The sequence below is a fragment of the Diorhabda sublineata genome, chromosome X (genome assembly GCF_026230105.1).
Source record: "Diorhabda sublineata isolate icDioSubl1.1 chromosome X, icDioSubl1.1, whole genome shotgun sequence".
Taxonomy (NCBI): domain Eukaryota; kingdom Metazoa; phylum Arthropoda; class Insecta; order Coleoptera; family Chrysomelidae; genus Diorhabda; species Diorhabda sublineata.
Genome location: NC_079485.1, coordinates 32,688,873 through 32,714,490, shown reverse-complemented (window position 1 = coordinate 32,714,490; position 25,618 = coordinate 32,688,873). Strand labels below are relative to the sequence as shown.

The following is a 25,618-nucleotide window of genomic DNA, read 5'->3' as shown; positions in this document are numbered from 1 at the left end:
TGATTTTGTAACTTTCACTATAACGGCTGACTTTGTTTTTCACAGATGGAATTTCAAGAATTGAACTGTTGAATATTAGCTGTACTTGGATTTAATTTTAATTTAATTTAATATAGCTTTGTATATCAGCAGCTTATTTTCCAAATTTAGCTGGGATTGTCTTCCAATTAACCAACTATCTTACTGTTTACCTGCGATATAAGTGGATTCCAAGGTATTTCATGATTTTTTTCATTGAAAAGTATTTAGATGATATAATTTTATTTCTTACTCATAATATCATTTATCATTAATTATTATTAATTTAATCAAACAGAAGAAAAATAGAGTTCATGAATTTTCATTCAATATTTCATGAAATTAACCTCAAAATACTGTACAAACTTTTCTTAGACTTTTATGAAAACTTGACATCAGACGAGAAAGCAATACTAATTCTGAAAGTACTAGTCTACCTATTTATACACCCTTACCATATATAAAATCAATTAATCCCAATATTTCCACAATCTTTCAACAATACAATTTGAAGGTAGCTTACTAAAAAAATTTGACACTTCAATCCTTTTATGGATTATGAATCTGTCAAATTTTTGACTACAACTAAAAAAAGCCTGCTTTTTGAAACAGCATACTTTGCTTAAAATTATCAATGTATTGAAAACATTATTTAAATAACCTTAGTGTAATCTATGGAATTCCTTGGAATTCATCTAAGTCGACTACTAACCTTGAGTTTATACATACCATGAAAAAAAATTGGGTCTAGAAACTGGTCTTCCCGATCGGTCATCATCTTCAATGGAAAATTTACATTTTTTGAAGCTTGTAGTCCAATTTTTCACGGTCGCATACGAAGAACATTGATCACCAAGGGTATTAAGCATATCTTCGTAAATCTGCTTACTTCTTAACCCTTTTAAATACAGGTATTTGATGATGGCTCGATACTCTAATTTTTCGATTTTCAAAATTTCGGTTGACATCTTATTTCTTTTAATTTATTGCGTAACTCTGGTTTACTTTTTTGACGTCAAACTTTACACCGACACTTCTAAGTTATTGTTCGTTGCTGTGGTAACGCAATATTTTGTTTATGCATGGAACTGGTCTAGGCTAACTAGATATCGATACATCCTCGTATCTTCTGTCACCAGCCAGGTATGATTTTGTAAAAATTTCTCGTTCATTATGTATATTAATTTCATTTATACCAAATTAAAGCTAATTTTTTTCTGTATTTAATTTTATAAAGGTGCTTGTAAAAAGAAAACCGCAAATTGAAGTTTCCTTAATTTAAAGACGCCAGGTATTGGAAATAAAGTGACAAAGAGTGAGTGCACGACGTTACTGGTTAGACAAGGACGCTAAATGCCAGCTGTACGCGTTTTTTGAGCTATTTCGCATGCCTCGATAAATAGGGTTCTCATTCAAGTAGCTGAGCTAAGGTTTATATTGATTATAAATCTTAACAATACTCTTTTGCTGCTCGTAATACGTAATACTTTTATTGTTGTTGTTTAATAAATATTATTATTGTTTATGTGCGATGATAGTGAAAGCAGCGAGGAATCTGACTTTGAATAAATGACAAGGAATCAGATTTCATAATTTATTAAAAAAATTAACCTATTTTTTTTATCTGATTCTTCTGTTTTATCTGTACAAAATGTTGATTATTATGTAACTTATTATTAAAACTCTACAATCATCTGATATTGAGTGCCAATAATGTGTCATTTGTGACTCCAGTAAAAATATAAATAAAATCTTAGAGCTTAAACAAAACTTATATATTGAAATTTTCGTTCAGATGAATGATCAAGATTTTATTTTTGATAAGTATGCTCTTGTGATTTTTTTTTAATGAATTAGATTTTTTACTTTAGAATAAAAGTTTTGTTACTTAATATGGTTTTGGAAATTACTAAACAAAACTTCATAAAGTCCAATTTTTTTCAGATTATGTATCCAACTTTATTATTATGACTATTTAATTATTTAATATTATTTTTTTTAATGTTATTAATATTTTATCTAATTATTTTTTTCAGAGCATTTAATTAGAGTCGTTTTGACTATTTAGACCGCTAGTTGAGAACCCTATTTATCGAGGCATGCGCAATAGCTCAAAAAACGCGTACAGCTGGCATTCAGCGTCCTTGTCTAACCAGTAACGTCGTGCACTCACTCTTTGTCACTTTATTTTCAATACCTGGCGTCTTTAAATTAAGGAAACTTCAATTTGCGGTTTTCTTTTTACAAGCACCTTTATAAAATTAAATACAGAAAAAAATTACCTTTAATTTGGTGTAAATGCCTGAGGCTTTTCTGTTCTTTATCTTGGCTATCATTTGTTGTATTTTATGCAGGGAGAAAATCCTATTTTGTATTCCATTGATGTTTTCATCTTCGGAGGGTAATTCCTGTTCTAATACGTTAGCTTGTGTTGAACTATAAAGTTTTTCAAAATGTCTTAACTTACTTTTTTATGAAAAATGCCTTATTACACTAGAAATTATCGTTATCTGAAGAAAGAAAAGAGAAAAATTATTTTATACAAAAGAAAAGTATTTTCTAGGAGGCTAGAGGAATGATCCATACACATGGTACACATGTAGCTAATACTGAGTGGAATGTTTATAAAACGGAGGAAGGTCAACAAATTAAGTATTAATTATTTTACATGAAGTTTTTTTCATATTTGATACGATGGTTTTTTTAAATAAAAATATTTGCAGATAAAATCATTATCTCTTTAGCATAAAATTAAGTGGACTCAAGTACGCGTATTTCTAGGATTCAATTCCAACGAAATGTAGCAAACACGTGTTAATTTCATAGGTATGTGCAAACAATCATACAATTAATATTTTATATCAACATAATTATCGAAGCAAGAATTATTATTTTGACGATAGCAATTGTACACATTTTTTTCCTGTGAGGCATATCCCTACTTATAAACTTTTTGCGTTTCTAATTGTATATTATAAGTCAATTTGCTAAATACTAGAGTAAACTTTAATATAAGTGACTTTCAAGAGGAATACGCAATAAAAGACGCGATTTTATAATATTCAGGTGAGAGAAATTTTGTAGAAATTAAAGATATTGATTTATTATATATTAATTATTTCAAGTTCTATTAACGGAAAATAATAGTTTAACGCTGGCTTTTTTTCAGGTACTTGTAACAGTTTTTTCGTTATTTAGTTAGTAATAATTATGCTTTTATATTCACTATTATATTTAAATGAGAATCATAAAACTTCATCAGAAACTTATATCTTATATCATATTAGTATATATAATATTCACATAATACTCTAACAAAGCACAACATAAGCCCGGTAACGGCTGCATCAATTGAAATGAAATTTCCTATTTCCTTGAACAGTTGAACATGTATGGAAATGAGGTCTTCTTTCAATTTAAACAGCTTACGCTTGGATATCTTCAATGTCTTAGACCCAGAAACAAAATTCAAGAGGGCGGGCGAATCAACAAAATTGTTTTAGTGAAGGAAATCTATTTATGTTACTCATCAAATGATATATTTGTAATAACCCTAATAAGAATATTGGACTTTAATTACAAAATTAAATTAAGTAGTCTAGCTTCCTTTACAGCAAACGAATCAATTACCTTCTCGCTGTCGATGTTAATTCTGGGGTGTCTTGACATTAACGCTTGTAGAGTTTTTTTAATCAGTTTTGAAGAGATTTAGAGAAGAGGAACTTTTTTCAAGCGTACATGTTGAAACAATCGGAGTCGCGAAGTTTGTGTATGTTGAAAAATAAATCTTATTCCATTTTCCAAGAGTTTCAATAACATATGTAGGTCAATTAAATGCAGACTCTTTCACCTATTTTATCTGTCTAATTCAGCTGTAACAAAGTCCTATTAAATATATTATTTATCGAGCGCAAAGTTGTATTAATTTGTTCTTGCAATACAGAATTCTAATACTTGTTTTCCAAAGGCTTCTTTTTTCTCCTCAACTTATGATCACTTATCCTGTCAATTTAAATTTATTTTCAATTACTCCTTGTTTCTTTTTAACACCTTTAGATGGACTTGAATATTTCTCAAAGGTTCTTTTTAGTGGTCAAAAGTGAAATTTCACTTGCACTATACTACTGACCGCGCCAATTAAGGGGTATCGCCACATAAGCTACTTTTTAAAAAGCCAACTAAAATGACGGTGTACAATATTAATTCGTCTTATGTACAAAAAATAAATGCAACTAAACAAAAAATATATAATTCAAAAAGATCACAAGTTCAATGAAGTATTTGTTGAATTGTTGATCAGCAACTTATGTTATGATGGCCCACAGTTCAGTACCATGTATAAACAAATGGTCAGCGACCCGTGACTAGTGTTAACATCAATTCATATTGAACTGTGTTTTATTTCTCTAATAGCGACCAACATGGAGCTATCGCATAAGTTAAATTCAAGACTGATTTTTTTTGTGAGATATTTAACATGCTCACTAATAATCTATATGATTTTTTCCAGTTTTGAATGAAGATTTTGTAGAAAAATACCTTTCAAGATGAATAACTACCTCAAATTCTTATTCTACAGAGTTGTAAAAGATTTAAAGCAGAAAGAACTTTTACCATTGAAATTATTGTTCTTTATGCATTCATCCAGTAAGTACAAAATGTCTAAGTACTATTTCACTTTTTTATTAATTTTTCAATCCGCGATTGTACTATTAAAAATTATATATTCCAAAACGAGTGGGTTTTATTGTAGCCATCCTTGTTTTGTATCCTTATTTGACGATCCATATGAGAGAACTCGGTATAAATGTAGAAGAAACAGCTATAATGTCTGCTGTAACCCCAGCAGTTGCAATTCTTATGCCTCCAATTGCAGGGATGATAGCTGACAAAATAGGAAATTTCAGAGTAAGTATAATTTATTGTTATTATTTCTAAATCGCTTATACTCTTGCTCAATATAAGTTGGTAATACTTACCTATATTGAAAATACTTGTTGAATACAGACACAAATGTCATTAGACTAAACAGTCACATCTTCAAAAATTAACAGACAGTGATATTTTATTAGGGCCAAATGTTACATGGTGCTAGTGTTAACGTTACAGCGTCAGGTGATAGAGGGTCTCTGATAATTATTGGTACTTTCAAATCTTTAAGATTCTACCAAATTCTCGTGCTCAATTTCTTGAAACCCAGTTCTTGTCTTGGTTTTAACTAAACAATAGTTTCCGTGTTTAGTGATTTATAAATAGCCATATTTAAGAAATTTTTAGCGACGCGAAAGGTACTGTTTTAGATTTCTGTATCCTACTCTTGTATTATTGTATAATTTGATTGTATTTCGAAACATTGTTCAGTCAATATTTCATATTTTTGAAAATACATTTTTATGAGTGTTTTTTAAGATTTGCTTTTAATTACGGAAAATCATAATTGACGCAGTCAGTAGAATTCGCGCGGGTAGTGGAAAGATTTTTTTCGCATCATGTTGGCAAAACTTTATGTGATCACGGTGTTTTCACATTAAAGTCTAAATCCTGAAGAACCTACAACTTCAGTGAAAAGGAGAAAAAAATAAGCTGAAGAAATGCGGAAGAAACTCCAGTGCTTCAAATTTCTGTAAGTGCCAAGTTTATTTGTCTTTTCTTATCCTTTTTCCAAGAGTATAGGAGAGATAGTGGTTAAGAGAACACTAAAACATTTTTTAAATTCTGAGAAATTCATAATTTATATTTTTTTGCAACCATATCATTCAACTTTATCGAATTAAATGGAAACTTTAATTCTAATCATTTATACAATATATCAATGAATTAGAAAATGTGTCAACATATTTCAATAACTTACATATCGAATCCGCATCAGAAAATATAAAAGTTAAAAAAATGCAGATTTCGGCGATAATTTTAAAATGACCCGATTTAAATCACCTATTGCAATTGACTGGGACTGAAACTGAAACATATTAAGCCATATGATGGTGACCATAATACTATAAATAAATTCATAACACAGTATGAGCGTTTAATAGGAACTTAATATCCATGTGTTACAATGTATTCAGGAAAAATGAAAAGGGAAAGTAGAAGCTATAATTGGAATCAGGATGAGTTTGATACTTTTAAAATTATAAAATTACATATGCCTTTATACAATAATTTGCAAGAGGAAGGAACATGGATTGCATTTTGTAAGAAGAATTTTGAGAATAGACCCCAGTTATTGGAGAGTTTAGTTATACAAACCATTAGAAACGATAATAGTTTAAACGATAGCGATAATTGATGTAAAATCCAACTAATACTGGAACTTTTGGACCATAACATAATGTATTCAGACCAAATCAAATACCCGCTAGCCTGTTCGCGTATTAGAAGTATGCAGGTGAAAAAGTTTTGATGATAGTATCTTGAAAAACCGCGAATCCCGACTTTATAGCGACTACAAAGAAATTAGAAGATTCTTGAAAAAATTGGATGTGAACTGCTAAGAATATAATATGTTCTTGAGTTCTAAAGGTTCTATCAATATTAGGATTAAATTATATGAATTTCAACAAGAAATTTCGTGCATTGTTTTGGGTTTCAATACAAAAAGTTATAAAATGATATAATTACGCTATACATAAATGAATAAAATAAAATACATAAATTTCAGTTCCAAAGTTCGTCTATGTTAAAACAGATTTATTTAACATTATTTCTCTTGATGGATATTTTTCTCTAGTCCTTATTTAGTATTCAAGTTTTGACTACAATTTTGAAAAGCTATATCATAATCTGAAATAAAAATTTGCTATCAAGTTTCTCACCCACTGCACACCATTTTTACTTTCACCTGTTTTGTTCAATTATCAATTAGGTTTTCCATTAAAACTATACCATTTAGTATATACATTTGTGTTAAAATGATCATAGTCCTGAATTGAGCAACACTTACATTGAGGTTGATCCTGTAAACAAATAAAAATTGTTCAATTTTTTTTGACTCATTCTAGAATCATACGATTGTTACCGAACTACTGTACTTACCAAAGTGTTATTATTTTTATTTATTTACTTCTTTGTATTATTATGTTCTTGGTTCCTGAAATAATATTTGTTATTAATTTTGAAGGCTTTGGATCATGTTTAGAGATGATAATGTTTTGTTTGATTTTCGAAAGTATAGGTTAACCTGGGGAATGGTTGGTGTCACTATCAGCGGTTCCTAACTAATATTCCTAACTAATATAACACCGCTTCTAAAGCTAGGCTCGTTTCGTTCACTGTCAGGTTACTAGGAGCGAAATCTGGGTTCTTTCAATATTTATTGTTGTAGCGTACCTGTCTCACTTTATCCTCGTTTGAATGAGTGAAACGTTATTTAAATTTTTCGACTATTGAGATATATAGATAGATTGTCACTTCTCCCCTGCTACAAATTTTTGGTTGGGCGGAAACAGGTCAGAGAGGAAGGTAGAAAATACCATATATGTAATACTTCTATATGGACAGTTTCTATAAGTGTTCCGACTAAGGAAAACTGAATGACAACGATTTCTCTATCTTCCAAGGTTTCAGCTCGGTTCTGTGCATTCTCAAGCAGGCGCAGTATAAATAAAGTGTCTCGAACGAGAGAAAAAATGAATATTGTCGGCATTGTAACGTAGGGAATTTCTTTCCTATATCAACTGTCCATATAGAAGTATTACATATATAGGAAATACTTCTGGGAATAAATGTTTTCATCTCTTATTGTCTCTAGCTTAACCTAACCTAACCCACTGGAGTAAAGAGGTATTTTTTAGTAATCCTATTAGAATATTTTTTGTTTTCTATACCTTATTCTTTATTTTACTCAACACATGTTGCACCCTATTTCACAGGGTCTTGACGGATGGTTTGTTTTCACCCTTACCAGAACGTTTATTTCACCTTTACTGGATGTTCAAGTACGCTTCTCGTTGAACAGCCTATTTTTGTTTCTAGGGGGAGTTTTTTTATATACCGGAGGGCCTACTTCAATATTAGTCGAGGGCTCATTTCGTCCTCACCTTACGTTACTATGGTTCACCTGGATATTTGTTAAGATCCACAGATTGTGAGTTCCTTTTCCTGTTTCGATACAAAGTTTAAGGTCGATCTGAGTAGCTGTCTGGATTTTGAGTGCCTGCCTGTCCATTATTGTTCAGCTTTGGATAACTAGCTTTAAAACTTACGATCATCGAGGAGGTCAGGTTATATGAGAGAAACTCAGATAGATAGGTATTTTTTTGTTAATCATTCTGGATTCCATTCCAGAAAATCACATTTTTTTGTCAATCAATCACCACTGTATATAATTGTACGTAATCACTATTATCGCTCACTTTTAAAAATAAAGTATATGTGGTAATCATTTTTGACTATTGTTTCATAATATTATATCTCAAATAATTAAGAGGGTTCTGAATTCAATGCCATCAAAAATTCAGTGACGTTCAAAACATTACATGTAACTATCAAAATTTTTCAATCGAACCAGGACCCAGTGCCGCCAGACGAAGAGCTGCCGTTCGCTATTAGGCGAAATAAAAAATAATTGCCACAAAATATTAAAAAGAGAAGGCTTATAAATAGTATAGGAAAAGATAAGAAATGGTTTTTCACCAAACTTGATTCCGATGACAGAGAAGGTGCTACAAAGTAATATTTATTCTACAACAAAATCAAATAATCACTATAATAATTTAAAATTAAAGTTATGGCAAAATCAACGAAAACCTCAAGCAAATCTAGAAAAATCAAGAAAAACAAAAGAAAACAAAATTGAAGAAATTAGAAAAAAGAAATAAAAAAACAAATAATAACTCCCGTATTTTTCAGTCTCAAGGAGGGAGGAGTTATGGACCTAGAAAATGCACCACTTTTAGAGAATGAACAAATTTATAATGAGCATTCAATCTATAATATATACTGTTTATTGACGCTTCCAAAGAGATTTCATTTTCAGTCTTCTGTATGGTACTATTGTTGTATTATTGTGTAAATTAATTTCGAAACATTTTTGTCAATGGTTTCTAAAAACTTATTTTCATCACGAAAAACCATAATAATAAATAAACACATACAACAGCAAAGACATAATAATAATAAGTTCTATGTGAAACTAATTCTCTCAGGCAATCAGCGCTGATTACTCAGCTAACTGGCTGAGTCGCTACAAGGAAAACGAGTGGAGCGACGTCGACGTATATATTCGAATTTTGATAAATCATTAAAAGTAACTAGAAATGCTAGAGTGAGCAATTTGAATTGCTAATTTTAAGCTATAAAGTGCCCCTTTCTATATTATAATAATCCAAATGTCGTTTACAAGCTCATTCCATATCGATGCGGGATTTGTAGTTTTTAAATCTATATCCATCATTTGGTATGATACCTATGGTGTTAGGTTTGCGAGTTTTTACAGAGGACTTTGTTACAGGCCGAAGCTGTCGTAAGAGCTTCCATAAAGAGGCAAACATCTGACTTTCCGGAAGTTGGTGGTTGGTTTATAAATAAATTGGGTAATTAAAATACAGCGTGTTTATAAATTCACCCCATCATTGAAAACCTGTTAATGTAAAATAAATTAGAAATGACTAAGAGTTGGAAACGTCTAGTGAGAATAGTGAATTAGTATAAAGACTCAAAGTGGCACTAGTAAGTGACGGCTTTAATTCAGAAAAGTTTTATTTCAGATAAGAGGCTTCCGCCTCGATCTCGTCGATTTCTACTAAAATAGAACAGAAGAATTCGACTACGGAGGACAATATTTCTGCTAATACGAATGAGAAGATTTTAACTACGAAGAACGATATTTCCGCCGATATTTTCCATTCAAAATTGTCATTATTGACAAATGAAGTTTCATCTCTTAGATCGGATAAGATGATAACTATGGAGGAGAAAATCAAGGAACTATAGAAAAAGATAACAGGTACAAGAGCAAAAGACACTTAAATTAAAACAGAAAACCGAACATTTATAACTCTGCAGGCCTCAAACACAACACAAGTTGGAAGAAATTGGCACTTTAGCCTGAGTCAAGAGATCGTTGATTTGAAAAAAGTAGCTGAAAAACTAGAACAGGTCAGTTACGGGCAGCACCGATACAGAATCGTTTCAAACCACCTCTTATATTGACAGAACCATTAAAATGGATTCTGAAAAGGTATTTCTTCATTCATTTGACAGCCACTCTGTGTTAGTAGGAAGATACTGTTCTACTGGAAAAATATCAGCCGTTAAATCGATACTGGTTATGCCAAGCTAATCAAGTAATGAGCTCGCAGACTCACCCGAGCGAAGAGAGAGGAAGCTGAAAGGATAATTCGCGAGATGGAAGAGACTAATAAAACCATCTACTAGTCCATGAGTGTCCCCAGTAGTGCTTGTTATGAAACAACAAAATACCGCATGGACTATCATGAGTTAAGCAATGTTACAAAAAAAGACTGCTATACTCTACCTCGAATTGGCGATATACTAGATACTTTAGCTACCAATTAGCTGTTATAATGATATATTATCACGTCAGTAACAGCCAATTGGAAAATCAGCAACATATTCAATGGCAAGTTTGATTGCTTTCAATTTCTATGAGCGTATTCCCGTCCAAGGTGACCAAACAGAAAAATACACTTCTTCAAAACTGCATTAGGACCTGTGAAAATAATACTGAAATATTAGCAGACAATCAGCCAGCTTCATTTATTTTAGAACGTTAATTTATAAACTTTCCAAACTTAACATTTTCATGCGAATCATCAGATTTTAAAAAAGATCCAATTGAATTCCATTGAATAAAGTTGAATAAATCTCAAAATGTTCAAAGCGCCCTACACATTCAAAAACAAAAAATCGAAAATCGCACAATTTCACCACCAATAGTCTTAAGTTTCAGTATTAGGACTGTTTTATATTTTATTATAAAATTAATTGTTTCGTACTGGACTGTAGGATTTATTCCAACAAGAAGAACGTGAATAAAAAACCCAAGACAAAAAATTCAGTATATACAGAGAATTTTGAACTTTGAAATTCAGATACTCTTTGAATTTTTGTTTAAAGGCGGAGGAGTTGAGGGAACATACAAGGAAGCATGATACCATTTTTAATTCAAATATTTTTAACATTAGACTTTCTTTAGATTTCGAGATTTAAAGTCTCATTGTCTAAAATTTAGTTTTAGGAAGTAGTTTTAGTGTACAACAAATTCAGTTGGCATAAGTGTATTTAAAATGATTTGTTCCTGTTGAATCCAGCGTTGAATTTAGCATTGACTAAATTTATACCTTCGTTAGAAAAAGAAGACAAACAATAATGATCCACTGATTGATAACAAAATTTATATTCAATATCAAGTTATTTTTGAATCAAAATTAATAATAGACAAGAAACTTATGCAGGTATCAAAATTAATAAGAAATTTGAAGTTTTCTTCATTTTACATTTTTATTGTTCATTTCATTTATTATTTTATTGAAAAAAATATTTTTTTGCCCAAAAATAACTCTCGTCTTATTGAAAATTATATAGTACAACTTCTTCTGTTTATATAACAAGAACCAAAGTGAATTTGAAAAAAATATAGTTTATAGGCATTGAAATTCGATATGTATAACAATCGTCGATAAAACAAAGGCCAGAAAATTAAAAATATGACAAAAACATTATTCATTTCAGATATTACTAGCAGCATTCTCAGGTATAGGTGGTGCTTCGGCTTTGTTACTTTTGTTAGTTCCTGTTGGAAGAATTACAGTAACATACCCGGATCGTCTAATTTTTGGATTATATTGTGAAACAAATTACACTCCGGGAGTTTCCTTGTATCAAGAATATCCATGTACTCCAATTGATATGGAGAAGCAGATGGATACTGAACTGGAAGTGGAATCATGTGGATTTGCTTGTCAAGCGGTTTTAAGTGATAACTACACTGCAGCAATTATGAATACAAAAAGATACGATGTACAAATTTATGACATTAAAAAAAATTCGACATTGATTTACACATATTCACTTACTAAGGAGTACAGATTCGAGTCTGCACCAGTAACTGAAGCAAAAAGCAAAAAGATATTGAATAATGACAAATATAGTACCTCCATAAGAAAGTTGTCTAAGAGTTCTTTCTATTTTCCTGCAGTTTCTATGTACAACTTTTCCTGTGATTTGGAAGAGGAAGCTACAGTTAGTTGTGTTTTAGGTAGTAGTGATCAATTTAATTTCGAGAGGATGAAAAATCCTTGGAAAGCAGGAATAAAATATATTTCACCTGATAATAATATAGAGGAAAATATACAGATTTACAACATTGAATATGTGAATTCCAAGAAAGAAAAAAATATTACCTGCTTAGAAAATACAGGAATGGTAGGCAAACATATCTCTGTAACAATTCCAATAAATTTCAATGAATCTACTATTAGACATCTGGATCTGGGTAGCTGTGCACACCGATGTTTAGCTACATCTAGAAGACAGAACGTCTGTTCTAACCAAAAAACTACTATAGAACTAAATATGAATGTAACCTTTTGGTCCTATCTTTGTATTCGAGTTTTTGTTGGAATTATCAGTGGTACATCTTTTGCCATGTTTGAAGGTGCGGTGATAGCTTTATTGCGAGAACACAAGGCTGATTATGGTCTTCAGAGAATATATGCAACTATCGGAGGAATGATAAGTTCACCGGTATCTGGATGGATGATAGACTATGCTAGCAAAGGCAAAGGCTATACTGACTTCAGGTGAGATTTTTATGTCCAGCTATGTACTGTTGTAATGTTTATATCCACTGTGAGCTGCAATGTCACAATTCGTGGTTAACAAAGAATTGGTACATTATCAGGAAAATATGAAATCGTTCTCCTCTCAACCAGTATGTAGATTCTTTTTAACAGCTACATTTTTTGCATATAGACAAAACTTCTTTGTGAATATTTTCCAGCGATGTTCTTTCAATGTAGTCATTCCAATCTATATCAGTATTTATTCGATCTTTCTACTCTTTCAGATGTAGAACTTGTTGAAATGGACCTGTAGCTCGTCATTTCAAAGATGTTTCTTTCTTTTCTTAGCGAGTCTTTTATTCACATCTTGTTATTCCCATATTCTTCTTTGTCATCATTTTTATTGTGTCATACTTCTTGTTCGAGTAAAATTTCATATATCTTATATTAGGCTGCTAATTATTGTAGATGTTTACGATTTCATGTTATATTGGTTTTCTGTTTAGATTCTCTCATACTATATATCTTCTATAAAATTTCTTTTACTTCCATATTCATACCTATTAATTTTGCATCTTTGCTGTAAGTATTCCAAAAGTTTTTATTTAAATAGAATCCCATTTTGCTTGATTGATCAATAACCTTGATGATTGATTTTTAAATGTATTACAGACCTGTGTTTTTTTTATATGCTGCTTTGAAGATAATTAGTGGAGTTTTGATGCTTTTCATTAATCTAGAATTCAAGAAAGCAGCTTCCAGTGTTATTGCCGAAGTAGTGGAAATACTCAAGAAAATTGAACTAATTGCTTTGTTTCTATCCTGTGTTGTTTTAGGTAAGTATCATTCTTAAAGCTAGAATAATGATATAGATATAAATAATTGTAATAACATAAACAAAACCGTTAGATGTCAATATATGAAAATGGAGATCTTTAATAAAAAAACATGTGTTTCAAAATAAATTAATAGAACTTGCTAGAAAAACTATGAGGGCACTGTCTCTAGTGCGTAACTAATTACGGGGGTATAGTATACAGGGTAGTTCAACGAAAAGTTTGCTCCTAGCTTTTCTCTTTTTTTTTGTAATTACATTCAAAAATTCTCGGACACGTCGATTTTGCTTTTGAGGGGGACACATTTTAAACATATTATTCGATCTGCACCTTTAACCCCCTAGCGGGGTTGAGTAACAACCCTAAAATTTTAAATTGAAAGAGGGGTCGACTGATATATCATTTGAAAGGGCACAAAATTGTCTTTCTAATGATAATTGTTGAATTTTACTAAGACAGTTATTGCGGAAACGGCTTCAAAGGCATTAAGCCAATAATTTTGGTATTACGAGTGAAAACAACTACAATCATTTATAAATTATTTATCGGAACTAAATTCCTCACTAATCATTTGCGTTTTTTTGTTGAAATGAAAACTGCAGATACGTGTAGGAAAAGAATTTACACCATTTATTTTAGTCTCTTTATTGATTCAGTTTGGTTGCTTTTCAAGTTATTTTAATTTCATGGTACAAAATGATTTATTCCATTCCAGAACGAGTTGAAATAGTTAAAATCCCGATAAAAATATGAATGATGTGTAGGTTGGCAAGTTAGTTAAAATGTTTGCAGATACCGGATCTATCTGTAATGTAATACAACAACAACACCAGAAATGAAGCTGTGGAAGTCGCTGTGTCAGGGAATGCTGAATTGGATCATACTCAAAGTACTCGTCAACTAGCTGAAGCCTCAGGTGTCTCCCGTTCGTTAATAATACGAATTTTAAAAGCGTACAAATTTCATCCGTACAAAATAAAACTAGTACAGGAGCTGAATGAGGATGATTCTAATAGAAGGCTGCAATTTTGTGAAACAATGAGCCAGCGTTTAATTGAAGATCCGTAATTATTATATATTTGTTTTTCCGACGAATGCACACTTCATTTGAATGGAGCTCTAAATAGGTGCAATTGCTGTTACTGGGATGCTAGTAACCCACATTTTTTCCGCGAGGTTCATACTCAATATCCTCAAAAAGTAAACGTCTGGAGTTGTATATTAGGAAATCATATCATAGGACAACTTCTTATTCCTGGAAATTTCACTGGAGAAGTCTACCTAAATATGCTTGAAAATACAATTGATCTTTTAATAACACAAATAATTGAAGATGACCAAAATCATACTGCTGATCGACTTCAATTTCAGCAAGATAGAGCACCTCCGCACTATGTGTCCCCCTCAAAAGCAAAATCGACGAGCATTTTTAATTTAATTACAAAAAAAAGAGAAAAGTTAGGTGCAAACTTTTCGTTGGACCACCCTGTATAAAGTGGTGCGTTAATTTTGTCCAGAAGTGTAAAGAAGTCTTTGCCGGCTAGATTATGAGCGTTTTCCTATTGGGAGAAATATTTCTATCGACGTCACTCTATTGAAATGTTACAATGGACCTTGCATTTTTCTGAGGACGCAATTTTATTTTACCCCATGTTTGCTGGGTGCAAAACGTGCAAAAATTTTGTCAACAATTTCTTTTTTGCGCAATAACTTTTTATTGTTTAATTCTTCAATAAAATTACCCCAGAACAATGTTTTAGATATTTATTTGAGGATTCATATTATATGTGGATTTTTTGACTTCCATTTATTCTTGTGGCTCTTAGAGCACTCCAAAAGTGCCGGGGCGCGTCTATGCTCACCACATTGTGTCAAAATAGAATATTTGTTAATTTGTTATCATTTTAATTTTTTTTCACTTTCCTTTTCATTACATATTTTTCTGAACACTTACATATAATTTATTATTTTTAATCGATTCTCTCCCCCGCCACTTTTGAGGTAGAGTCCGTAGGCGTGTTTTTTACGTGGTATCCCCAGTAGGCCTAATCCACAGATAAGTTGTAGTTGATATTTGAATAATCATTAAATTTACCTGGCATTTTGTACTACCTAGTCTATTTTAGATCTCTTTGATGGTACAGATTATGTTTCAGGGTCAGTATCTACATCTGTCCCAAAAGTAAATGTTTGGCAATGATAGGAGTTAAAATTGGAGTCATAGTTGGAAGTTCGTCTTCTAATTCGTTTTCTTCTCGAACTTTTATATTTACATGATGTTGCTGCAGAAAATTAATTTCATAAGCTCCGGGGGTGCAAAAGGCTTGGAAGCTTATATTGGAATCTACATGTTTGTTTGCTACTTCCAGCCTCAATCTTCAGGACTTTGATATCTCCCAAGCCACGACAGGACCTGGTGATATACTCGAAGATTGTGGAAACGAGCTGCATCTTGGGCTGGAAGCAGATGAATTTTTAGTCACAGTTTTGGCAAATCGTTTAAATCGCAAGGTGTTCATTGAATCATCTTCTTTATCACCGCCATAAATGCTATGAAAAACATTCACCAACAAGAACCAACAAAGATAGATAAACTTTTTCAGGCAAAAAGAGCGCGGCACCAACAGCTAACTCTATATGTTTCTCCATAATATTGATAAATGTAAGTTTCCACGTGTTATAGGCTGCTGATGTTGTATCGCACCCTGAGAAAGCATGAAAACCAACAAATTCCATACTCCATACATGAAACTTGTAGGGCTAGATAACTGATCTGATGCACGACGTTTAGAAGGTTTTAAAAATAAAATGTTAGATCGTTCTCTACCTACTGCCGTAAGCAACACGAGAATATCAATATTCTCTAGTACAATAATCACATAATCACGAGATTAAGATATAATGAGCGCAGAAGAGACGATTAGTGAATCTGCATCTGATACAGCTTGGCGGCACGAAAATCTGCTTCTAAAAAAGCAAGTTTGTGAAGATCTATAAGTTCGATTTGTTTTTTTTTTTCATTATCAAGAAATTGGTGCGACGCAGACGTTCCAAAGACTTTCTTCCAGCGATATGAGGATTTTCAGAGTAACCATCAATGTTTACTGACGAATTTCGATCCCAAAATACTTTCTGCAATGGAAAACCACCATCAATAACAAAATGACTTCTGTTCATGTTTTCAGAGGTTTGGTCTAGCGGTATAAAAGCATTAAACAAAGACGACTTTGTACCTTTCGTCATACCATCCTCAGTGAATAATGCTAATGGAAAAGGTGCTAATTCATATGTTTGCTATCGCCAACTATTTCTTTTGAAATACACATCCGTTGAAATAAAAGTAAAGGATTGATGACGACAGAAGATTTTTTGACTTCAATAGTGCTTGTCATAGCACTGAACGGAAGCACCGTTTGTTTGCGATTAAATGATAATCGTTGAAAATGAGATCCTATGATGTTATTAATCATTCTCCCATTTCAAAAGCACGATGACAATTGATGTTTTCTGAAACAACTATTCCATTCGATATACAAATTAATTCAGTGCGACCTACAGTAAAATCATGAGAAGCGAGCCAGTGATCAATTTTTTCAAGGTCTTCATTGACACGCTGGACATGTGTATCCCTGTAATCCACTTGCTCTTCTGAAGTATCCATCGTGATATTACAGAATTCTGTAATCTGCTCGCAAACTTCTTGTAAGCTTATCTGCTTATCTGCCAAGAATCCATGATGCCAACGTGCTTTCACTGATACCACAGCCATGCTTTAACTCTTCTGAGGATTTGAACATTCTCATGAGTTTGTTCAACAGTTTATTCAGACATAACTCCACTCGAAAATTTGTCAGTTCGTCGAGTTATGAAGTATCCTTTGGTAGTGTAAGAGTGATTTTCCTCAGGTGCTATTATTTTATGAAGGTTCGACATATCTTGCAGATAAAGTTGATTTGACTTGGTATATAAAAAATGTACACTAGTATGAAAAATTGGGAGCATTTGTCTGATTGTTTTTAAGTGGAGAGACCAATCTCCAGAGCGCTCTGTTTCATGAAAATGTTTTGAGAGAGTGATTAATCTATAAAATTGAACCCATAGTTTCGTTGTTGGTTCTTTGCATAGTCTCAGCATAGTCAAAGTTTTTTCAAATTTGATCGTTATTTGCTCGAATAAAGGGTTCTTAATCGCCTTGATCGATATCAGTAACAGCATCATCGAGTAAATCGCGTCCTTTTTCTGTGAATTCAATTGAGTTTATCATTATTTTTATTAGTGATAAATTACAAGCAAATGAGTACGCACAGCTTTACCATATGCATGTCCAGAAATTATGTGCTGAACACAGTTATCTGCATAAATGAGTTTGAATATATCTTCAAGTCCACTGTCAGACATTATGTACCCAATTCCATCAATAAATGACATAAGTAAATGGAACCCACCTAATATAAATATAACTTTTGAAAGATCTGAAGTAGGATCAGCAGCAGCAGGTATGTCTCGTGCTTTCCAATACAGCAGTTGAACAAATGTCCTTTTTTGAGGATATTGGGTATGAACCTCGCGGAATAAATGTGTGTTACTATCATCCCAGTAACGATAATTGCGCCTATTTACAGCAACATTCAAATAAAGTGTGCATTCGTCGGAAAAACAAATGTTATATAATAATTACGGATCTTCAATTAAACGCTGGCTCATTGTTTCATAATATTGCAGCCTTTTATCAGGATCATCCTCATTTAGTTCCTGTACTTGTTTGATTTTGTACGGATCAAATTTGTTCGCTTTTAAAATTCATATTATGGACGAACGGGAGACACCTGAGACTTCAGCTTGTTGACGAATATTTTGAGTATGATCCAATTCAACATTCCCTGACACAGCAACTTCACAGTTTCATTTCTGATTGGTTTCTGCGGCTGGTGGGATAAGTCTAGCACAACTATTATTTTGAAAATAAAGTTTAACCATTTCAATTCGCTCTGGAATGGAATAGATCATTTTGTATTGTGAAATCAAAATAACTTGGAAACCAAACAAACTGAATCAATGGAGAGACTAAAATAAAACTGTGTAAATTCTTTTCCTAGATGTATCTGCAGTTTTTATTTCAACAAACGCTAACCTTTGCTGAGGAATTTAGTTCTGATAAATAATGTCGTGTTTTTAAAATCCCATTTTCCTATAAATTAAATAATTTAGAAATGATTGTAGTTGTTTTCACTCGTAATAATTAAAACTTATTTGTATTTTTCGTTGATACCAAAATGATCGGCTTAATGTCTTTAAAGCCTTTTTCGCATTAACTATTTTAGTAAAATTCCAAAAATAGGGTATTATTAGAAAGACAATTTTGTGCCCTTTCAAATAATATATCAGTTGACCTCTCTTTCCATTTGAAATTTTAGGGTTGTTACTCACCCCCGGTTAAAGGCGCAGATCGAATAATATGTTTAAAACATGCCTCCCTCAAAAGCAAAATTGGCGAGTCCGAGTATTTTTGAATTTAATCACAAAAAAAGGAGAAAAGCTAGGTGCAAACTTTTCGTTGGACCACTCACATATAACACATATAAAATCTTAAAACATTATTAAAAAAAACTAGCGCCTAGCTCCTCTCCAACTCCACCGGTTTAAGTATTCAAAAACTCAAAAGAAAGAATGTGTTTCAGCGAGTGTTCTTAAACCAAAACGATGTCTCTATCTTGAATAGAACCTAAGATATTGGGGATAGAACGTGTGTATGTGAAAAACTCCCATAAGTAATGTACAGGGGGAAATCGCATTTGAGTATAACTTGAGAATGATGAAATGTGATGAAATCCGATGGTTGATGGCTGATCTGGGCATCAATACCTTTCATTGAAAAAAAAATTAAGCAAATCGATTGGGTAGAACGCCTGAACGGACTCGGAATGGAAATCATCAATTTTTTCAATATATAAGATATATATATATATATATATATATATATATATATATATATATATATATATATAATACGGAAGAATAAAATAAAATCCGTGAAATCTTATATTTTGTAGGTTGTGCTTGGGGCTTTATAGAGAGTTTCCTATTTTGGCTTCTGGATGATCTTGGCGGCTCTAAATCTTTAATGGGCTTAACGGTAACAGTTGGTGGTGTAGTTGGAATACCTTTACTCATTCTATCTGGACCGATTATCAAGAAATTAGGACATGCAAATGTCATTTTTATTGGATTTATTTTTTACGCTATACGAATGGCTGGATATTCTTTGATATACAATCCTTGGTTATGTTTGATTTTCGAGGCTATGGAATCTGTTACTTTTGGTTTAAGCTTCACCGCTGCTGTCACATATGCTGCCAAGTTGTCTACAGTTACCACTGACACTAGCATTCAGGGAATGCTGGGCGGACTCTATTATGGAGTTGGTGAGTATACTACAGTCAAATAATTTAATTGATTTTTTCCTTTTGTTAAAATCAAATAATTTCTGTAGAGTAAAATATTTCCAAAATTCTTTAGAAAACCACAGCAGTAGTTGAAAACGAATTAAATACGTGATCCTTTTGTTTATAATTACAATCTTAGCTCATAACTGATTTATATGTACTCAGATTGTGTTGAGATTCGCTAGAATACTTTTTCAGTTTGTGGGATAGATTTAAGAAATGTGTATTTTGAAGTAAAATCTGTAAAAATAAGTTTATAATGTTTCCGCCAAATAAAAATTTCCTTATCCTCTATCTTGAGCAGCTAGAGATGTGTTAATAGATCTTCTAATTCATCTACAGAACATATCTACTCTGTAATAATCTCTCTGGGACCATTATAGAAGAAATTATTTTAACACCAGTTGCCCCACCAAATATTGAAATTCAAAACGTTCCATCAAACTGTGGTCAACGTGACGCTGAGTGTAGCTACATTACTTTAACAATTTCAAAGAGTTCAAAGCAGAAAATCAAGAATAGCTATAGATATATTGGAATCAAGACTTTCACAAATTCACTTGACATAATTATATTATATCATTTGACATATAGGTAACATGATAACATATTGCTTCTAAGAAATTCTGTGAAATATCATAATAACTTTGAAACAGAAGTGCAGATTGTCTTTCATTTGTGAAGTAGTGGTCAGTTGAGAATAATGTTCTGAAAGTTTGATAATGAGACGCTAGTTGAATAGGGTATTGAACACTCCATTGGGTGTTTTTTTCAAAAAGAAATATAAAAAACGCTTTTACATATCAATAGATTTTATTTTTCAATTATTCACTTGACAGATGGGAGAATAAATTAAAACTTGTGCAAACACTTACAGCGTGCCATAAACTATCAAAACATTTTATTGCCAAACCCTAATGTGTTCCTATTGTATCTATTTATAAATTTCAAAACAGGTCCTATTATTTGAAACACCTGCCACTTTTTCTCTGATATCACTGATGATTATAGTCTTTAATTTGTCCATTTACCTTCTTACATTCTACTACTCAGCAGGTGTGTCAAAAAGAATGATTTTTTGAGGATTCTGGATTCTTGTCAAATGTCACTTTGTTTGCTTCGAAGACTACTCTAGCAATCTATTGTATATTGTATCTATGGGTACCAACTTACAAAACTCGTGTATACAAACAAAAACAATAAGTGCTTGCAGTGTTGGAAAACCTGTCGATATTGATCTTGAAATTTTATAGGTTGTAGTGTTCGGAATGTGCCTTGGTGGCTGATTCCACAGGCTTGCGCTTCTCCAAAGAAAGGAGTCCCGAAAAATTGTCTTTCTGGGCGTATGCAGGTAAACCCGGTTTTTATGAGCCACGTTTGTCTGTCTTACAAATATTGCTCTAGGTAGGATTATATTGGATAGCTCTGCCATGGTAGTAGTGAAACAGAGTCAGGTCAGCGACCTTTCTTCCATGCTCTAAGTTGTCCAAGTTTATAGTCAACTCTGGGTCGTCTATAAGTCGATGAATCCTTGGGAAATACCAACGTTGGCCTCAAGCCTTTCTGAGGTATTTTCATCTATAGGAACCTGGATGGATCGGTCTTTGAGAAAGCTACAAAGCCAGTCGACGAATAAGGACGACAGAACGTACGATCTTAGCTCGGTTGATCTATTTTTACGATAGCCGGATTAATGGTAGCTGATGATATTAGAAGTCTCAAGATATCACAAGATTTGCTGATTAATGACCTTTTCTACTACCTGGGCAATGACGGGGACTAAATCAATCGGATAGTTAGTTGTTGGGAACCGGAAGCGTCTTTTTTCATTTTTTTTATATGGGTTCAACCCGAGAAATTTCCAATTTACAGGAAAGAGACCTATCTCGTTCATATAGGAGGAAAGAGTATAGCGGTCTGGTTAGGTCAGCTGCGCATTTCTTAAATAGGATTTTTGGTATTCCATCGGGACCAGTGGCTTTATTGATGTCGAAGCCTTTGAGAAGTTTTACCACATCTCCATATCGAAAATTTATTTCTGGAATCGATGAACCAGGTCTAGGCAGACTCGATGGTAGTTTTTTTCTGTGGTCACTGCGATTGACTCATCTTCTTCAATCTATGGTGAAATTTTTGACTCACAAGCTTGAGCTGCCTGTTTTTGTCACAGAGCAGAAAGACCTTGATCCGTTTGGGCAATTGAGTAGTTTCTTTTTGATTCCCTCATATATCGTTCCTTGAAAATAACCTGCTTGCAGGTATTTCTCAAGACAACACAGTTTAAAGATTTTTGGCAATATGATTTGAGAACCATTTGCGATAAGCAGCATTTTTGTTTTCTGCTATAGTGCAGTTTTTATCAAACCATGGATTATTGTTTGCAAAGCCCTTGAAGGAGTTAGGAATATAGACTTCTATACCTGTCAATATTACTTCCGAAATCTTGTTTGGATACACTGAGGGGTCATTGGAATTGAAGCAAAAATTATTTCAAGGAAACGTGAAAGAAAATCTTTAGATGCTTTTCATTTGGCCGATCTATGGATTGGATTTCCAGTTCACACATTGCTGAAATTAGTTTGTGATATGATGTTTCAAGTGGTGCATATACAGTCGTGTACAAAAGTCACTATTCTGATCAAGGTTGGTTCATTGATAAGTAGAGTCAGTGCGCGATATAGGCAAAATCTCCAGCTTCCTGCCCCTCATCGTCAGTTCTGTTGGAAAAATTCAACCAGCCGAGGTAATGACCAGCGATAACAATATCTGCGTTTGAAAGTTTGATTTCAGGTAACCAATTTTATCGGCAAGGTTTGGGAATAGCTGCGCTTGTATCTGGCATTCCTTGGTCTATATAAGAAGTAAGAAAAGCAATGTTTTTCTTTGAGTCCTTATTTCAAGCCACTTAGTATCGAATTATGAAGGCTCAAGATTCTCTGGGATTATACGTCGTCCCTAATGAAGACGGCAAGTTAGAAGTTATACTTGGATCGGGTGCGTTAGTCGTATCCAGGATATACAAGGTAAACCTTGGATGTTGTTGAATCCACCTTTGTTTCTGTTTCAGTCGTAATATGAAATTTCTTTAATTGCAGATGTTGGTGTGCAGCGTTTATATTCGCGTAAAGACCTCGTATATTGCAGAAATATTTTCGAGGTAGAGAAGATATTTTTTCCTGATAGACCCTCCAGACCAGCCTCCACCTGGAGATCCGAGCGGGATCCAGGTGGACCAGAATATTCTGGTCCAGATGTCCTCATGCATTTTCTTCTCTCCTGTCCTGGAAATCGAATACATTAGCACAGCGACGAAACTTGTAAACTTACCGGGCGATGCGAGTGACCCACATCTTCCACATATAAATATACTTCTTACTCATAATATTTGTTCCATCTCTCTATAGAAGTTTGATAATTTGATAATAATGTCTTGGGTACCAATTGAAAATATCGGAATAACTATTATATCTGCTAATCAGCTCTTAAATCTAGTATAATTTTTCATCATATTAATTTCTAATTTAAAACCACGTTTTATTATAGGTAAAGGCATTGGCAGTTTAATAGGTGGTTACCTTATAAAGATGATTGGAATTCGATACACTTTTCAAATATTCGCTATATCTACCGGGCTTATTGGATTGATCTATTTGAGCTTTTATCACTGCCATATGAAAAAACATCCATCACAAGGCACTGAAATAACCCTCAAAGTCAAGCCAAGAAATGAGTTTGATACCATGAGTTTGAAAATGAAGTCTGAAATAGCTGATATTCAAGCTGATCTTCCGGTTGTTTATGAAGACGCCATATGTAATCCTGCTTATGAAACCACCGAAGTAGAGGATGAAGATAACGAAATCAAAAACGACTCAAACGAACCACAATGAATGGTACAGTTTAAACAACCTTTAATTTATATATGTATATATATATATATATATATATATATATATATATATATATATATATGTTTGAATTTTAAAAATCAAATGTATATTTTTTGCTGTTTCATAGTTTGTTAATATAGTTTTATTTTTTCACCCTGTTGATGACTTTAATCTATTTCCTAAATATTGAATAACTTTCCTATGTAACAACTCTACAGTTATTTCAAGTGACTTGATATATAATATTACTCCTTCTATTGTCTAGTGTTCTAGATTCTAGTAGAGGTAAATATTTTGATGATGATTCTATGTCTTTCATAACTTCTAATATCTTAAATACTTTCTATAGTTGTTGAGAGTCCTTGAACATATGGCAAAAAGGTGTTTGGATAAGTTTCTTTCTTAATGGATTGTGGTATTTGCTCATACTTCTTTTGAAGTATTATTTATCATATTTTCGGGATAATTATTTTTCTTTGCAATTCTTCATCTAGCAATGCACCCTATTTGAGGATATGATAGTTGCATAGCTCTTTTAAATTGAGAATCACCAATCCTCTTTTTGAGATAGGATGACATTAATTGAAATTATAATAATTTGGGTATCAAGATGGTTTTGTATAATATAATCTATTTTTGTTGGGAATGAACAGTATAACATCAGAAAAATTTGATAAATTTATTCAATCTTTATTGTGAGTTGGAGTTTTTTGTGATAAGAATTGAACAATGCTACTCATAAAGCAAAAAATGAGGAAATTATGGCATTATGAATTTTCACAAATAAAAAATACATAATGATATACCACTTATGGTCTACAAAAACTACATAAAATTGACATACTTCCTCAACCAATTTTGTGAAAAGTATTCTCACTATATTAATGTAATTATTTAAAGAATATCTCATAAAGAATTTCATGAAAAAAATGGTTACGTTATTGAAAATTTTGCAGAAAAAAATAAAAATACGTAACTTCTCTGACGAAGAATATATATTTATTATATTGGATGCCGTTTCTTTAAATAAAATTATTTGTATTGAAATTGTGAAAGATATATTTTTATCAACGTTAATTTGAATATTGAATTCTAAAACCTATAAATTTAAAATTTTTACTGGAATTAACACGATTCAAAACCACTGAATATCTTATTCGTTTCGACCTACTTCAATCTTTTTCAAAATATGATACTGACACTGACAATTTGAATATTTATATTAAACAATAGATCACCTACATCATGAGCATTAGAATAAAAATAAAATTAAAACAGAAATTTGCGAACCATTTCTTAAAATTCTCTTTTTCGTGTATTAGATTCCGTTTCAAGCATTTATGAATCTTTATAATTGAATTTATGTTTGTTTCATATTTCATGGTTAGTTATCGTTTTTCTTGTTCTTGAGATGGTTTGGAAGTATCTCATATTTGTATGTGAATTGTAAAGAAGTCTTTGGCAGCTATATTATGAGCCGTTTTTTATTGGTAACGTGGCAAGGAAACACCAAAGTGGACTAGCTTCAATATATTTTCCGAGACTTATTTGAAATCAAAGAAACTTTTAATAACATGATATTACTACCGAATTATGTATTCTTAGAATTGGATGTGATGTTCACTTAAATTTATGCCATACAGCAATACAAAATAAAGCTATAAATTTCACTTGAATTATTAAGG

General features: G+C 32.2%; 1 protein-coding gene and 1 long non-coding RNA gene across 5 annotated transcripts in view; one reads left to right on the top strand and one right to left on the bottom strand.

Moving 5' to 3' along the window:
• Positions 1-2,280: 2,280 nt before the first annotated feature.
• The window catches only part of LOC130451658 (uncharacterized), a 32,889-nt gene continuing 9,551 nt past the window's right edge, over positions 2,281-25,618 (bottom strand). Inside the window, exons 2-5 of one of the 2 annotated variants that reach the window (XR_008910769.1) lie at positions 10,496-10,690; positions 7,054-7,108; positions 2,486-6,974; positions 2,281-2,431 (exon numbers count right to left, since the gene is read on the bottom strand). This is a non-coding gene — a long non-coding RNA (uncharacterized LOC130451658). Of the gene's footprint in view, positions 2,432-2,485; positions 6,975-7,053; positions 7,109-10,495; positions 10,691-25,618 lie in introns of those variants that run through there. The other variant, XR_008910768.1, reaches the window with a different exon arrangement.
• Positions 4,527-24,078, top strand: LOC130451656 (major facilitator superfamily domain-containing protein 6-like). Of its 3 annotated transcripts, XR_008910767.1 has the most exons (7): positions 4,553-4,665; positions 4,772-4,926; positions 11,713-12,782; positions 13,437-13,600; positions 19,651-20,022; positions 22,823-23,066; positions 23,139-23,706. XR_008910767.1 is itself a non-coding variant. In XM_056790812.1 (6 exons), exons 1-6 carry the CDS (start codon positions 4,566-4,568, stop codon positions 23,931-23,933), a joined length of 2,208 nt encoding a protein of 735 aa, XP_056646790.1. In that variant the 5' UTR covers positions 4,527-4,565; the 3' UTR covers positions 23,934-24,078. The 3 variants fall into 3 exon arrangements, 2 of the variants coding, with proteins under 2 accessions (XP_056646790.1, XP_056646791.1); XM_056790812.1 differs by lacking the exon at positions 22,823-23,066 and having other exon boundaries at positions 4,527-4,665; positions 23,587-24,078; XM_056790813.1 differs by lacking the exons at positions 4,553-4,665; positions 4,772-4,926; positions 22,823-23,066 and adding an exon at positions 8,974-9,964 and having other exon boundaries at positions 23,587-24,078.